Source organism: Stigmatopora argus, chromosome 7, assembly GCF_051989625.1.
Source record: "Stigmatopora argus isolate UIUO_Sarg chromosome 7, RoL_Sarg_1.0, whole genome shotgun sequence".
NCBI lineage: Eukaryota > Metazoa > Chordata > Actinopteri > Syngnathiformes > Syngnathidae > Stigmatopora > Stigmatopora argus.
The window spans coordinates 10,995,023-11,010,627 of NC_135393.1; the positions used below are offsets into that span (position 1 = coordinate 10,995,023).

The 15,605-nt window shown below is 38.9% G+C and overlaps 1 protein-coding gene across 3 annotated transcripts in view; it reads left to right on the forward strand.

Moving 5' to 3' along the window:
* zcchc7 (zinc finger, CCHC domain containing 7) overlaps positions 1–15,605 on the forward strand; it is a 40,398-nt gene that overhangs the window by 617 nt on the left and 24,176 nt on the right. The window contains exons 2-5 of one of the 3 annotated variants that reach the window (XM_077605691.1): positions 161–258; positions 3,120–3,244; positions 12,393–13,028; positions 13,357–13,579. In XM_077605691.1, the coding sequence (XP_077461817.1) occupies positions 12,468–13,028; positions 13,357–13,579 (784 nt within the window). In that variant the 5' untranslated portion in view covers positions 161–258; positions 3,120–3,244; positions 12,393–12,467. Of the gene's footprint in view, positions 1–160; positions 259–3,119; positions 3,245–10,838; positions 10,969–11,017; positions 12,106–12,392; positions 13,029–13,356; positions 13,580–15,605 lie in introns of those variants that run through there. The other 2 variants (XM_077605692.1, XM_077605693.1) reach the window with 2 other exon arrangements.

A 15,605-nucleotide genomic window follows, 5' to 3' on the forward strand; every position in this document is an offset into this window, starting at 1 on the left:
TGTAAATCAATCAATAACTGGCTTGGTTCATCTCACTTTAATGGTGGGCTTTTAGTTACAGGGGTCTTAAGCAAACAGGTTCACAGTCAAATACACAAGTAGTCCTAATTAATGGAATACGCTTTCTAATTGTGCTTCTGCTTGTGTTTGTAATTTCCAGATCAGCCACCTGAGGGCGTTCAACCGTGAGGGCCTAACTATATGTTCGAATATTATACATACGAGACATTACTACATCACTTTTGTAACGGAAAAAATGTAAGTATATGATCCAAGTGGGTTAAATCCGTATGGTTTATCCATAGGTGACAATATTATTGCGTTGTTCACTTGTTCCATAGTAGGAAGAAAATTGGACAGCAACAAGAAAACTAAAAAAAAATCAATACTGTGTGCTTAGGACTATATGAAAAATTATTTTAGATGAATGTCAAATAAGGGTACTTCAGGGGAAAAGAATAAAAGGGAACATACTCGAGTATAGGCCATTTTGATTTGAATAATTGTTTCGCATTTAAAGACACGTCATTTGGGCCACTTATTGGACGTATTCAAAGATAATATCAAATTTGGAGAAAAAATGCATATGAAATTGTTTTATTGCCATGCTTGGTGTAGACGTTCTGTATTTTAAATACAAATAATTCAATTAATAAATGTCAAATAAAAATATATATTTTAATGTTAAAAAAATAAAAAAAACTGCGGTTGCAATGAAATCAAAAGGACTGCAAATGTATTATTCTGTTTTATTTTCCAACTTTGTGTCCTTCTAATCGGGGCTCAGTTTGAATTACAGATTTGGGAGGCACAAAACGTTTTGTCCCATTTGCAAATTAAATACATAAGCAATTAAAAGAGACAAACACGAGCAATCATGTATACAAATTGTTGTTGCTTTAGGGTTGGAAATTTGGAGAAAAGTTCCATCAGGGTGGGATGACTTTAATCCGGGGGTCTTGAGACATTACCATATTTCATTACCTCTGCATAGGAAACAGAAGCAGGGAGGAGGGAAGGGGAAGATTAGACTTTTTTAAACATTAGTAAGAAGAAATGTGGTGGTGATAATGATTGGGAAGCAAATTGGGGGGGCCACGTTGTAGTGTCTTTCCAGCTTCTCTCCATCCAGCCAGCGTGAAAGACTGTTTTGCCTTTTTGCGCTGGAGCCTTGAAACGAAAAAGCAATGAAAAATTAATAGCGCATGTTAACTCCACCAAGCTCGTTTATTACACGCCCGCATGGCTGTCAACATAATGAGAAAGCCTCTTTGGTATTTCTAAACTCCGTTAGATTTGCGTTATGAAATTTTATAGTATGTTTAAAATAGGAATATGGAATCCGATTTAGAAAATATGTACGTGCCAACAAAGTGATTCACACTTATTGGTTCATTGGTAATGACTTGTTAGCTGATGGTGCTGCTAATGAGGAGACAAGTTGAGGCCTGACCACAAGTTTCTCCTGCACTTTGAGGGGCAAATGAGGTCATGGCTGCTGCTGACTTAGATATTTTTTTATTTCTATTTTTTAAATGACTTGAATTTTTAAAACGCCTGACTTTTATCAGCGATTGGTGATAAAAAAAGGTGAAAACCGTAGTACTATGCCTTAAATATTGAGGACAATTCACGAACCTCATATTACAAATAGCTATCGGGTGAACCTTTTCTTTTAATGATCTTCGCTTAATTGTGCGCTCTGGAGACACTTGGCACGCTTTTACGCACGGCCAACCGGCTCGGGGCTGCTCATTGGATTATTTGCACGCCGAGCACGTATTTCATGGAGAGGCTGCAAGTAAGCTGAGGCCCTGGGCCCTCATGAATGCACCGTAGGGCCTCCTGCAAATGCCAATTTCCTATGTGCTTATTCAATGTTTCAGTTTGAAAAATCAATGAAAAAGAGGAAGGAAAAAAAAAGAGGCAGGTTTGAGCCTTTTTCTTACAGTTTGACATATTTTCTTGCGTTCTTTTCCAACAAGCATTATGAAATAAATGAGCAGGAAACAATCATAAGGCTTACCTGCACTGTGCAAAGGATGTTTTATCAATACAGAGCAGTAGGCATGAATTTGGAATGATTTGCTATCTACTGGGTGCCGTGCTAAAGTCGATTGGGCTGATTTCAAATACTTGTTTTATGAATAGAGTAGCAGTTGAACGCCTTGCATTATGGAAAATGCATGAATGAAGTTGTTTTAGGGTGCTTAAAACTGGAGTAAAAATGCTCTAATCTTATGTTTTTACACCAGATATGGCCCAAATTAAAATACAGTAGTCTTTTAGGCACCAGTGTTCTTCAATGAGAATTTACATGCTTAACTAGCAAAATATTACATTTGAAAAACCTAACTGATTGCTTATAATAAATAATTCCACAAGATTAATTAAGGCACATTGTAAAATAAAAGTTAAATACAACTGTACGCTACAAATATCATCATCTGATTTTTTTAAAAGTTGAAGCCAGATAACATCAAGTTAGCTTTGTGCAGTTTGAAGGTTTAATTAAGATATTTTCATGGTAGAAAAGTAATCACATTTGTGAATTCGTCTGGGTAGAAATTTAACTAAAAGTCTTATAAATTCAAGACAGTAGTTTAAAATCATAATCTAACCTGTCTCTCCAAATATTGGCTGATTGGTTTTTTCATTGATCAATGCACTATAGGTAGCAACCAACAGACAGAGACACTCAGTAATAAGATATTATTTGAATGAGTAAAAATACATCACGAAGAAGGTCCACCAAAACAAATGAAAATTCAGAAAACGGCTAAAAATTTAACCCGTAAATGACCATAATTTGTAGTGTTTCATTACTTCAGTGTTTGGACCCACCTGCTGCATTAAAGAGGCCTGCTACTGTTAAAAAGGAGGTTTCAAAAAAGTGCAGTAAAGGATAAATCCATAGACAACTAGTAATTTGAAATAAGTGAAATTGCATCTTTCTCTAGAGTTTGGATAACTTGTCAAAACTTTGCCATAGTTCGCCCAACTTTGTAATATTCAACATCAGTTCAAATCAGCAGGACCAAAGGACTTTAAAAACTTTTTTTAAAGAAATGTAGAAACACTGCTGTTAACACCCACGTTTTGTTCAACTCTTTCCAAAGCAATGAAGTCTCGTGGAAGTGAGCCGATGCTAGCCTACCTGCTCTCCCCTGCCTCAGTGCGCGACTCCTGGGTGTCTGCGCATCCATGATCGCCCCTTGGATGGAGGGGGGGAAAACACGCAGGGGTAAGGGGAAAAAGTTTTCTCTCTCTTCCACTTCCTCTCTGTCTGTCTGTCTCTGTCTGTCTGTCTCTCTCTCTCCCTCTCTCTCTTTCTCTCTCTGTCTGTCTGTCTGTCTCTCTCTCTCTCCCTCTCTCTCTCTCTATCTCTCTCTATCTCTCTCTCCCTCTCCCTCTCTCGCTTTCTCTCTTTCTCTCTTTCTCTGTCGCTCTCTCTCACTCTCTCAATCTCTCTCACACACCTCGTTCTCATTTCTCACTCTCTCTTTCTCTCTCATACTCTCTCTCACTCACACACACTTAATTTTCTCTCTCTTTCTCTCCTCTCACTCTCTCTCACTCTCTCTCACTCACACACACTTCATTCTCTCTCTTTCTTTCTCACTTACTCTCACTCACACACTTTGTTCTCTCTCTCTTCCACTCTCTCACACACTGTTCTCTCTCTCTTCCACTCTCACACACACTGTTCTCTCTCTCGCTCTCTCTCACACTTTCCCTGTCACTCTCTTTCTATCTCTTTCTCTCTCACTCACTTTTTTTTCTGTCTCCCACTTTGTTCTTTCGTTCTCTGTCTCACTCTTTCTCTCTCCCACTTTGTTCTTTCACTTTCATTTCTCTCTCTCTCTTCCTCACAATTTGTTCTTTTGTTCTCTCTCCCAATTTTCTTTCGTTCTCTCGCTCTCTCTCTCTCACACTTGGTTCTCTCTCTCTTTCACTCTCTATCTCCCACTTTGTTCTCTCCCTCCCTCTCTCTCTCTGTATCTCCCACTTTCTTCTCTTTCTCTCGCCCACGTCTTTCTCCAGCAGATGCGTATATACAGTACAGATGAGTGGGTGTCTTTGGGAGACTTGGGGGCGGGGAGGGGGCAACACATGGAGGTTGAAATAATTCGACCCTTCCGCTCCTTATTGCGCTGGCTGCAAGTGTTCACTCAGCTGCAACTAAACGCTTTAGGTGGAAAAAAGGAGGGTCCTCGTAGAGGAAGAAGGGGGTTGGGTGGGATGGGTGGGGGGCGTGAAATGAGTAAAAGGAGAGCCGCCGTCGCAATGTGCGCTCATGTCCTCTCTTTTCTAGCGCCAAACTGCACACACCAATAGGCCTCGGCGTCCTCGTGCACGAGCGATCACGCGTCCGCGAATGCAGACGCAGTCGACAAACTTTCGTGCCTGCTGAACTCAAACTGCATCAAAGTTGGAAAACTTTTCAACTACTATATTTAACTTCAGTTTAGTTCTTTCACAGGGTATGTGCTATGGTAGTTGGTCAAAGATTTTTGTTAAAAACAGCCATTACTGCTAATTGACTTTTTGCCTTCTTCCATGTTTGTCGAGCTGAACCTTTAAATAAACATTTAGAATGTTCAGTCTCTCTGCCAAGTGGGAAATTTTAAACCCTAGTTTATTCATATTTTATATAGAAATTGCATGTTGATTACAAAGACGTATACAATATAAAATAAGAGAAGATCCAACATTGTATAATTTATGACAAGTCCTTTGGCTTAAACTCAAATGTGGCGTAGTATAAATATGTAAATATACTTGTTAGAAATAAATGACTGGAGATTTGCTCACTTTTCCATTATAAACCTTTTAACTTTTCCTCATTCAGAGTTCATCTGAACTTGTAACATTGAACAATATTTTTACTGCTACGACAAGTTTGCCGTCACATTGTCATATTTTACGCCACTTTTAGTTTTGCACTTCAAACAGAAAACCCATCCAATGCCCTTTTAATGTGTCTTATTGTCAATTGAAATATTTCCACTCTTCTACCACTGCTCTATTTTTACAAAAATACACCATTAGATGAGAATGTAAAGTATACAGTCCTACAATATACATTTCTGAAGGGTAATTTAGAATAAAACCTCATTGCATATAAGCTTGTTGTTAATGCCGACCCCCCTCCCCTCCCGTCTCTTCCAGAGGAAGAACATTTATATTAATTATGCAATGAGTCCATAGCAACATCATAAAAATACCAAGAGATGGCATAGAAAAAGTCCAATTTCTTTTTAAAACAGATCTTTCTTTGTGCAGGAAACATTTGAACCCTAAAACACACGGCATTACACGTGTCCAACTTGTCTGGGGGTCTGCAGTTCGGGTGTCAGGACTTACGCACAAATCAGAAACAACTGAGCATGAAAAAAAAGCATCTTAATTCTTCTTGTAGTTTTAATTCCGGCACCCCAAACATCAAACAAAAATATGCTGTCCATCATTGAATCATTATTTTCTTCCCCTTACATTAATTTCATAGTTGGATTGCATACATTGTTTATAAAATATGTTTGTTTTACCAGCCCAGAGAGTCGAGATAATTATAGACTTTGATTATTTATGACTGAGTATTAATTTCATTACATATTTCTTATTAAATCTAGAGGAGTAGACATCAGATTAAAAATAGCATGTTTTGTCATTATTTTTGAAACCCAAATTTCAAATTGTATGCATGAGCATGGCAACGGTGGATTATTTAGTGCATAAACTTACTGCGTAATTACGTGATTATATGTACTTACTTAGATAGTAAGGAAAATGAATAGAGTCATAAAAATGACTGGATATAAATTACAGTAAAGTAGAATCACTCTCACATCGTTCTTAAGACTGACAAAATTATTTAGTGTAGATATTTTTGTCCATTTTAATTTATTTGTATCATCATGCTTTTTTAATTGTTGGGAAATAATTCTTAAACACATTACTTATTCAAATAAATAAGTACAATTTAAAGTATTGAATTCATTCATGATATTCCATGTTTTTTTCAATGTTATTTTGCCTCAATTCAGGTTCTTTCATAGGAACCTTTCGTGTAAGAACTGTACATCCCTATAAGTCATTTAACAAAAACACTTGTTTGTCTTTCATCCTGTGCTAATTAATGTAATTAATACGGGGGATCTGCTGAGGGGTGGAGGCGGGGGGCTGTTTTTGTGATCGGTGACCCGAGTTGTGACCGAGCGGAACCGGAAAGAATCGCATTAAAGGGGAGACAAAAAGTAAACACGTAAATACAATAGAGCGTGCGTGGTGTCTCTCAATGTGGGACGTTCACCACACTCTTTAGATCCATTGAAAAGTGGAGCAAAATTAGTTGAACTAGCCATGAGTAAAAGAGAGGGTGAAAATTGAAATGGCTGAAGTTTTACACTTGAAGAGAAAGGGAAAAGTGATTTTAGAAAGTTACTTTTGTCTATTTGTTGTTCCTATACTTTTGAAGTGATGCTCGGTGCGGTAATGCACTGTTAAAAAGGTATTGCTTTAAAAGAAGGGCTAATTTTCTGATAGCATTTTGTTGGAATTAAAAACTGAAATGAAGGTCTCTCTTTTATGTAGAAAGTATAACAAATTAAATCAGACTGATGCAATGCAGCGCAGTTAACCCGAAAACAGATCCACAATCCAATAGGTATATGTTACTCAGGCGTTTAAAATTATAGATGATGGTGTAGCTTTTTTCCCCAAATATTTTGGACTGTTTGTGCAAAAAGTGACCAAGCCAAATTATCCATGATTTTGAATGGAAGTGCATGTAATAAACACATTGCAAGTTGAATCCTCAGCCAACAAAATTCTCTTTTAGCTCCCTCTTATGACAAACCTTTCTAGCTTTTCACCCTTTTTTTCTGAAGTACCATGATTCCGTCATTCATTTTTAATATTTCTGCTAGAACATACTTTGTTTTTTAGCATGTAAATCAAGAGTGGTGACCCTTGTTGTGTTTTATAATTCTATTTTTCTGTATAAAGATAAATCTTGATTTTAACAAGTGGCCCTGGTGACCTCAACATCCCCACAATATAATTCGGACTGGCACTTGTGTGTAGTGACATGAAATTCCCTTTCTTGCGGCCATGGGTTCTTTCGCTGTGGCTTTTCTGTTCAAGGGGCTTAAAGGCAGCAGGGCGGGTTGAGCAATTGGACACATTGTTTGTCCATGAAATATTAGGTGACACAACATGACACCGAGCTATTTGGATGTAAAGGTATACATTTCAGCGTGACCGTTCAACAAGAGCAAACAAGGCTGCTGTCAATGCTGTTTTAGATTTGCTCCTGGGAAGAAAGTGTTACGACTTCAAGCAGTACGCGCGTGTATGTGTGTGTCTGTGTGTGTGTGTGTGTGAGTGTGTGTAGGGCTACTGTTCACAAGTTTATCAAATCCCCATCGGTGCCAGGCACAAGTCCTGCATAGACAGAAAAGGTGTTGTCCGGCTCCTTTTTCGGTATGGAGCATTTTTAGATTGACAATTTTTGGGTTTGGCCTTGAAAATAAGCAATTGAATTGATGATACTTACTGTATTATTGCTTCAATTCTGTTTACAATACGTTCAAAGGTAATTTTACTTTTTAGATCATTTTAATCATAAAAACAAATAGTTACTGTAATCAGTCATAAATGTTGGATTCTCTTGTTGACCATTATTGTTTTAGGTGCAATTTAACTGACGACAGATCGTTTTTTGACAACTCCTTGCATATTAAAGCACGACACTGAGTGACCCAAATCTGAAGCTAAAGCAGAGATTGTGCAGTGAAGCAAAAACAACCCATTACTTGTTTTAATTCTTCAATTTTAATTTATTACAACACTCATCAATTTATCATCTGTAGCTCATTTTGGGGTTATTTTAAGAGTAAAATGCCACTCGCTGTAAAATCCCATCAGCAACATTTCAACACAACAAATGATTCCAAGCAATATCATAGCGAAAGCCCAATTTTAGTCCTTTACAGACATCGGACTTAAACATGTGACCAGCAGCTTCAGAACATTGGCAATAAATCTTGGGGATGCATTGTGTGTGTTGCTCACACCGCCTAGTAGTGGCAGCCATACAGTGTGAGGCAGGAAACAACCCACACCATCAAATGAGAGCAATGACATGCTTCTTTTAACTCCTTTTCTCCAATAAAGATCATTCATCAGGCAGAACCATCCTCCTGGAATGCCTGATTGGAAATCAGTCGATTTTAAATCCCTGTCCCGGACACTCCATCCATCTTTAACACTTCACTGGTCCAACACACTTAGAAATGAACCCGTGAACCAGATGCCTCCATTCAGTCTGTTCCCGACCTTTTCTAAAATAATAATAGTAAATACCAGCAAAGGCTTGGAAGTCCAAATCAGGCAGTCACATCACAATTTCACTGAGGCAGTCAGGCATCCCGGACCTGCATCCAATTTGAGGAGATACGAGAAGGCACAGACTCCCCTCTCGCATATGCACTTTCCAAAAACAAAACGGATGCAGGATTCAAAGTGTGTGTATGCGTACGTGCACACATTGGGAGCCCGAAAGAGTTGATAGTGAACATATAGGTGTAGTCTAACCTTTGGAGGGAAACAATCCAAGTCGGTGATGGCCTTTTCTCTGTTGACACGCATGAAGACGCCCCAAGAATCAGATGGCATTCATTCCCTGAATCCTCATTATAATACCATTCTCCACTACTATGATGAAAGTGATTCCCAGAGTTGGATACACAGAGTTTGCAATTATTCCCTTGATACAAAGTGGAGGAAGAGGCAGATGCTAATGCAACACTGTCATGAAAGTCAGGCTAGAGTCATTTTTCTGTATTCAACTTGTTATAAATATGACTGATGGTTATAGTCTGTTGAAGTACATTTACATATAGATTTCCATTTCAATCAACATGAAATAGTTGTGCAGGCTTGTGTATTCAAGACGGTTGCTCAGACTTGAGCGCATACAGGGAGTGCGGCCTTGTGCCGGTTCGTTGTGACATTTCATATTTGGGCTGAAGAAAGATGAAATTGGCTGCACACGACAGTAGGAAAAAGCAGAACATGAAAACATCAGTTCTAACAGTGACATTTCTATAATCAAATGCTCTTTAACAAATATATTCCGCCAACAGTGGATGTGACTTTTCATGACATAAGCAATGCTATTTAGTTGGAATGTACTTTGTCCATGTATCAATGCCAGTGATGTTTAGGATCAATCACAGCAATAATTAAGTTTTCTTTGGCCAGAAAAAGATACAATAAATATCTTGCCATTTATACAACATAATAAATCATGGCTTCATGTAGTGGTATTTCAGCTTTGTGTTCGATTTAAGGGAACCTCAGTGGAAGTCAACATTAACAAATACATTTTATTTATTTTATTTAAAATACAAAATTGGACTTACGAACATTTTTCGACTTAAACGCAATTTGCAGACATGTTCGTATGTACCGTTGTTCGTAAGTTGAATGTTCGTAAGTAGGGGAGCGTCTGTACTTTCGTCGGGTCAAAGAATAGAGTGCTATTATCAATTAAGTTAATTTTTAAAAATGCAAACTTTGGTTTGTAAGGTTTCAAAGTGGCTAAAAATAACACCGGTCCATCAGGTCTCAGATGCCTTACGTTTTTTTCCGTTTTGGCTATCCTCTAATCACGCCCCACTCAAGTGCCAAAGGTCTACCTACCTATTACCATAGCTTGTTAAAATGTGGATAATACTTTATTTAAATGTTTTTTAGTGTTGAAAAGTTCATGTTGATGTATTGAACAGTTTCGGTTTTGCGTGTTCGGTTGAGTTGACTTGTGAAGTGTTTCGGATTTTCATTCATTAATTTTCTGAACTACTTGTCCTCACAAGGGTCGCGGGGGTGCTAGAGCCTTTCCCAGCTAACTAAGGCGCACCAGGCGGTGGACACCCTGAATCGGTGACCAGCCAATCGCAAGGCACAAGGAGACGGACAACCATTCATGCTCACACTCATATTTAGGGGCAATTTAGAGTGATTAACCAGGCTACCATGCATGTTTTTGGGATGTGGGAGGAAAACAGAGTACCCGGAGAAAGCCCACACAACCCCGGGGAAAACATGCAAACACCATACTCAGTGTGTGGTGTTTGCATGACCGACCAGGGATCGAACCCACGACCCCCGAACTGTTAGACCAATGTGCAAACCACCCTTCCAACGGTCCGCCGTTTCAGTTTTGTTTTATATTTTTTTCACAAAGGCCACATTACATAAAGAACATATAAACTAGCAGCTCTGAAAAAGTGTTTGTTTAACTTCAAACATATTTAATGTAATTTAGAATCTTAAAAATAACTACAGTGGCCCTTTAAGTAGGCCCTGCTTTCTCTCCTACTGAGTATATAAATGAATTCATTGGAATATGATAATTGCCATTGTGGTATATAAAGCGGGCCTAAATGCGAACAGTGAAAATTTGTGAATAATGGACACAAATTATAATAACATTAAAAATAAATACAGAGATTGCTTCAGTTCGATCAGCCACTAGTCATAAACAAACTATTCCCATGTTATTTATTCAAATGAAAAGAAACTACTTTAAACATTAAAGCATGGAGTTAAAATATACATATGATTTCACAGAAAATATAATTATAGAAAAAATGTTTGTTGACCAACACATCAATTTTTCACGGCATACCAATAATCGATTATTTTAATATATATACATAATAATATTGATATTATTCTAAGACATTAATCACAACAACTCAACTCCCTTAACCCGTCCTGGAAACAAATGTTAATGTATGTAATTCATTAATGACAAAAAAATCATCTCGAGTGTTGGCTGAGCTGCGTGAAACGTTCTGGTTGGCCAACTTTTTTCCCCCAACGAACGAACCCGGAACTGAATTTCGTGTCTCCTTGTAGTTATATGTGACCACTGGCGCATCTCTTTGAGGCTTTAAGGTAAGATCGCTAACATACATTATATACATTAGACAGCGTCTTCATAATGCCCAACGTCTGCAGCGTGCAGCGATGGTTATTTCCCCCTCATCAAGTTTTTTTCTTGACTGTTGTCAGATTGTTTACATCTAGTTTTGTTGCTCCGAGCACGTGGAAACAGCGGAGACACATGCTTGCCAGAGCGGTTAATATTTTTAAATTAAACTCTACAGTGTATACTTAGTTTATTAATCAACACTATAGTTACGATACTTTTTGCGATTTTTTTCTTCGTGTATTACCGAAGGAGAGAGCCAACATCCGCCACAAAGCGTCTGCCGGCTAGTTAGCATTTTGCTCGCCATTTTGCTATTGCCATACATAACATACGCTTGCATTTATACTGCTAACATCTCACTAGCATCCTATTTTGTAATCCATCGCTTCCAGAATCACATTTTATAGTGATTGTGCTGTATCAAATTCGCCCAATTTCATTGTTTTAATAGTATTCTGCAGATAACAGTCACTTTCCAAGATCCGCTCAACTTTTTCCCTTATAGCATACCCAGCCAGTTCTGTGGAGATTGGCTGAGATTTTTTTTTCTTTTCCTGTCCTTTTAATCCCCCTGGCCGGCTTGTGACAGTCTAGCGTAGCGGGTCTACAGCCAGTGGTCATTGTGGGAGGCCAATCATCTCCAGCCATCATAGTGCAGACACGCTGGACTAAACAGGGCAATGGGCCAGTACCATTTCTCAGGCCACTGTGCCTACGTGTGCACGCAAGAGAGATTGTGCAAATGAACTCCTATCGTAATTATTATCCCTGTACACCAGATTTGTTCTTGGCCGTCAATAGACGGGATGTATTTCTTTGGGCTGTAGTTCACTGTTTGAAATGGAAGGGCTGCGGGGGCCTATCAAGTTAAAACAAGAGGAGTGGAACTGGAACAAGTTCTTCTACAGCTTGGTTAACAAGTCCACATGGATTTCTGAAACAATAGCAAAGTTTGTCCTGTAATTGATGGCAGTTTCTGAGCTCCTGTTCCTAAGCACGAGAGATAATGGTTGGAATAGTTTTATACTGCTTTCTCTTTGAGTGGGAATATGAGGATGAAGTTTGAAGAACTGCTCAGTGTGAGGAAATGAATTCAACTGGTAAGGGGATTTAAAACATGTGAACATCTGAACAATCTTTTTTGTTTATCGTGAAATAATTCTCTTTGCAAGATGTTGTGCAAAACTGAATGCCCTATAGTGTGTCTTGGATGAATTACAGCAAAAAAAAACCTACGTCACAGGGGTTAGTTAAATTTACCTGCCTTACTAAGTTCACAGCTTTTAGTAAAATATAAGAACTTTAATGGTGTTTGTAAAACAAAGATCATTTCAAATAATGATATTGAAACCACTTTGTTTTTTTCTTCTCATTCCTGTTTTTATAGTGTGAGTGGCCTGAGTACCGTGCATGTCTGGACATGTGCATCTAACGTCCTGTGTACAAAGGGTCCTCTGTGGTGATGTACTGTAGCTATCAGGACCGGCAGGAGTTGGAGAATGATCTCTACTGTGGAGATGATAATGACTCTGAGTGCTCAGAGGCCATCAGTGAGCTTGAGTTCCACCTCTACAGTCAGCTACACTACTCATCTAATGCTGTGAATTTGAAGCAGCAAGATGAAGAGGACCAGTCTTGCCAGGAGATTGATGCTTTAGAAAATACTGCAGAGAAGTCCAACCATGTTGAACTTGAAGTGTCTCCCAAAAACAGACCAGATGTGTTGAATACTGTCAAGCCACTCCAACAATGCAAGAGTGAGAAGCGTGTCAAACAAAAGAAGGAAAAAGACTTGCCTAAAGTCCATAAAAAATCGTCACGGTTGGAAGAGGTCATTGTCATCGACTCCTCTTCTGATGTTATAATTCTCTCCTCCACCGCTTCGGATGATGATGATGATGATGATGATCATGAGGAGGAGGAGGTGGTTGCTGTTGATGATGATGATGATGAGGACAAAGGAGTTTGTGATTTGAAGGGAGGCATTGGATGCCGAGTAAAGACTAGGAAACCGCCCCACGTGGTAGGGAAAACCGTGCACTTTAAAGTTTATAATGTGCTATTGATGTATGATAAAAGTCCCTATTAAAAATATCTGATAGGTATATATAATTTCAAAACAAACAAACTTAAACATCAGTGAGAAGTAGTCATTTAACCTGACCACTCTATAATGATTGACATTGCGCATCTGTACCCAACCTGTTATTGCATGTCTAATAGATGCAATGGATAGATTAGGCAGTCGTAATAATAATAATAGATTTAATACTGCTACAAGATTAAGGAGGGGGGTTTCTTTTGTAAATGTATGCCAAGATTCAGTTTTAATATTTTTGTTTGCTTTTTAGGCACTTCCCAAAAAAGGCACCAATATTGCAGTGGTTTCTTTGAATTCAAGCAGCTCAGGATCTGATTCCGAGCCAAAATTCAAATGTCAATCTGAATCGTCCTCTTCCCCATCCTGCTGTGATTCGGACGTTGTGGAAAACTGGATGATCCTGGGACAAGGCCATCAGGATGGTGATAATACCATTTCACTAAATATGCAAGACATGGCTGGCATCAGTGCAGGTATGTCTGGTACGGTAATATTAGTTATTCCCTGTACGTAAGCTCCTCGTGAGCCTATTGCCTGTCTTGTTCAGCTCTTTGAAAAAATATTACAATTTTTTTCTGCATTACTGACAAGCGGTGGACAAAATCATGCATTTCTGGACTGTAAGTAGTGCAAGTCACTAGCCCAAAAAGTATATAAAAACAAAGAACTCACATAGATATTTCTTTTTGAGAGCAATTTAAAATAATGTAGTGAGCGATGTTGGGGACAAAGTGTGGAGACACTAGCCTTTATTTTCACTGGCTGCAACTCCAAGAACCCTCTCGCTATATAGAATATACCACACAGGCAGGTAATTAATGAACACGACTACTCTCAGTAACGTGCCCTAAGAAATTACACATTAACCTTTGTGCAAAACAGACCAAAAAAAAGTCTCATGCCCCATGGCTCCCAGCGTGCATTGTGGCACTCAGGATGTAAATAACTACCACAGTTAATGTTTCGGTGCTAATTATTTCTTCAATTTCTGTTGCAGTCTTTTTTATTGCTTACTAGATATGCTACTTAGTTTATGTGATAATTTTAATTTTGTTATGACACCATGACTTCACCTGGCATTTGAGTTACGGAACAGGCATTATTTGTTGCTGTTTGTGGACGTGAAGGTGTAACTGGTCAATTACTGCTTCATTAGAAACTAGAGGAAATTAATAGCAATAAAATAAGGAGTTGAATAACATGAACAAGAAGACAAAGGTGAGTGTGATGTGAAAATGTTTTTAACACTAGTGCAAGCAGTAACGTCACAAGGTAGAGGGATTTCTTCTTTGCTTTACAAAAAATACCTAACGGTGCAGATTCTAGTTCTTTACTACGAAAAGCTACTTCCTGAAATAATGCAATGTCTGTACTTCCAAATTTGGTCACTGTTGGAAATTGGGGTGATGGCCTTTCTGCGCATTGCCGCTGTACTGTTTGACACCAACTTTTCAGTTGTGCAAAAAGGCATTTACACATGACACACTGTCCTGGCATTGGAGAATTTCCTTACCCAGAGTTGCCATCCTGTCTGTGGTATGGCTTTAACAATGCCCAAAAAGGTGGAAAAGTGCTAGGTCAGCTTTGTCGCTTCAATTCTAGTATATCTGCGACCATCATATACAAAAGTGTCATGGAAAAATGCTGCCTTTTACTGGAAATAGAAAAAGTCTTTGCATCTGTTGGGTCAGCTCTTTTCCCATCTGATCTTTAAATGTTTGTATGCTTGCATCTTGTATTGATATGTATGTGTAGGGCCCGTGCCAATTTGTTTCTAAAATATTCCACCTCTCATCATTATGCATATGACAGAGACGCGCGCACACGAAGCACAAATGCCAAAAACAAACAGAGACGAGCATCAAACAGGGAGGAACACGGGGTCAGGAGAGATGGGAGTAATCAAAAAATGAATAAAAATGTTTGGCGCAAATCTCTCCAGATCTTTATATTATCTTAACCTGCAGCCTCAGCAACCCGTCCGAGGCAACTCCTTCCCCCCCTCCTTCCTACCTACGGCACCTCCGTCTCAATTCTTTTATCCAATTTCCTCACTATTGTCCTCCGTCTGTCTCCCCCATTCTCCCTCCCTCTGTTTCTTGCACCACTTCTTCCTCATTTAAATTTCCCTGGGATGTTTCTGCAAGAGTGCTCCCTGACTTCCGCACACCGCCGTTCTAAAGGAGGGTGCCTATAGCTGAGACTTTGGGCTTGCTTTTTGGGAGGAATGGAGGATTTTGGCACACCAGTCTCCCCGCCTTTTTCTCTGGCTTTCTCCAGTGTCGTCTGGCTCTTTTCTGTGATCTTTGGAGCTTGACCTCATGTCTGCACATAAAGCTTCATGGGTGTGGTGTGGTGTGAAAGGGGTCTTAAAGTGAGGTTGCCCCCCAAAATTAAATGAAAGTGCAGAAATTTCATGAGCGAGAGTCATTTGTCTTGAGCTGGTGCATTTGTCACAGAAGAATTGCTCTTTTTGCCATTTTATGCTATATTAATCAT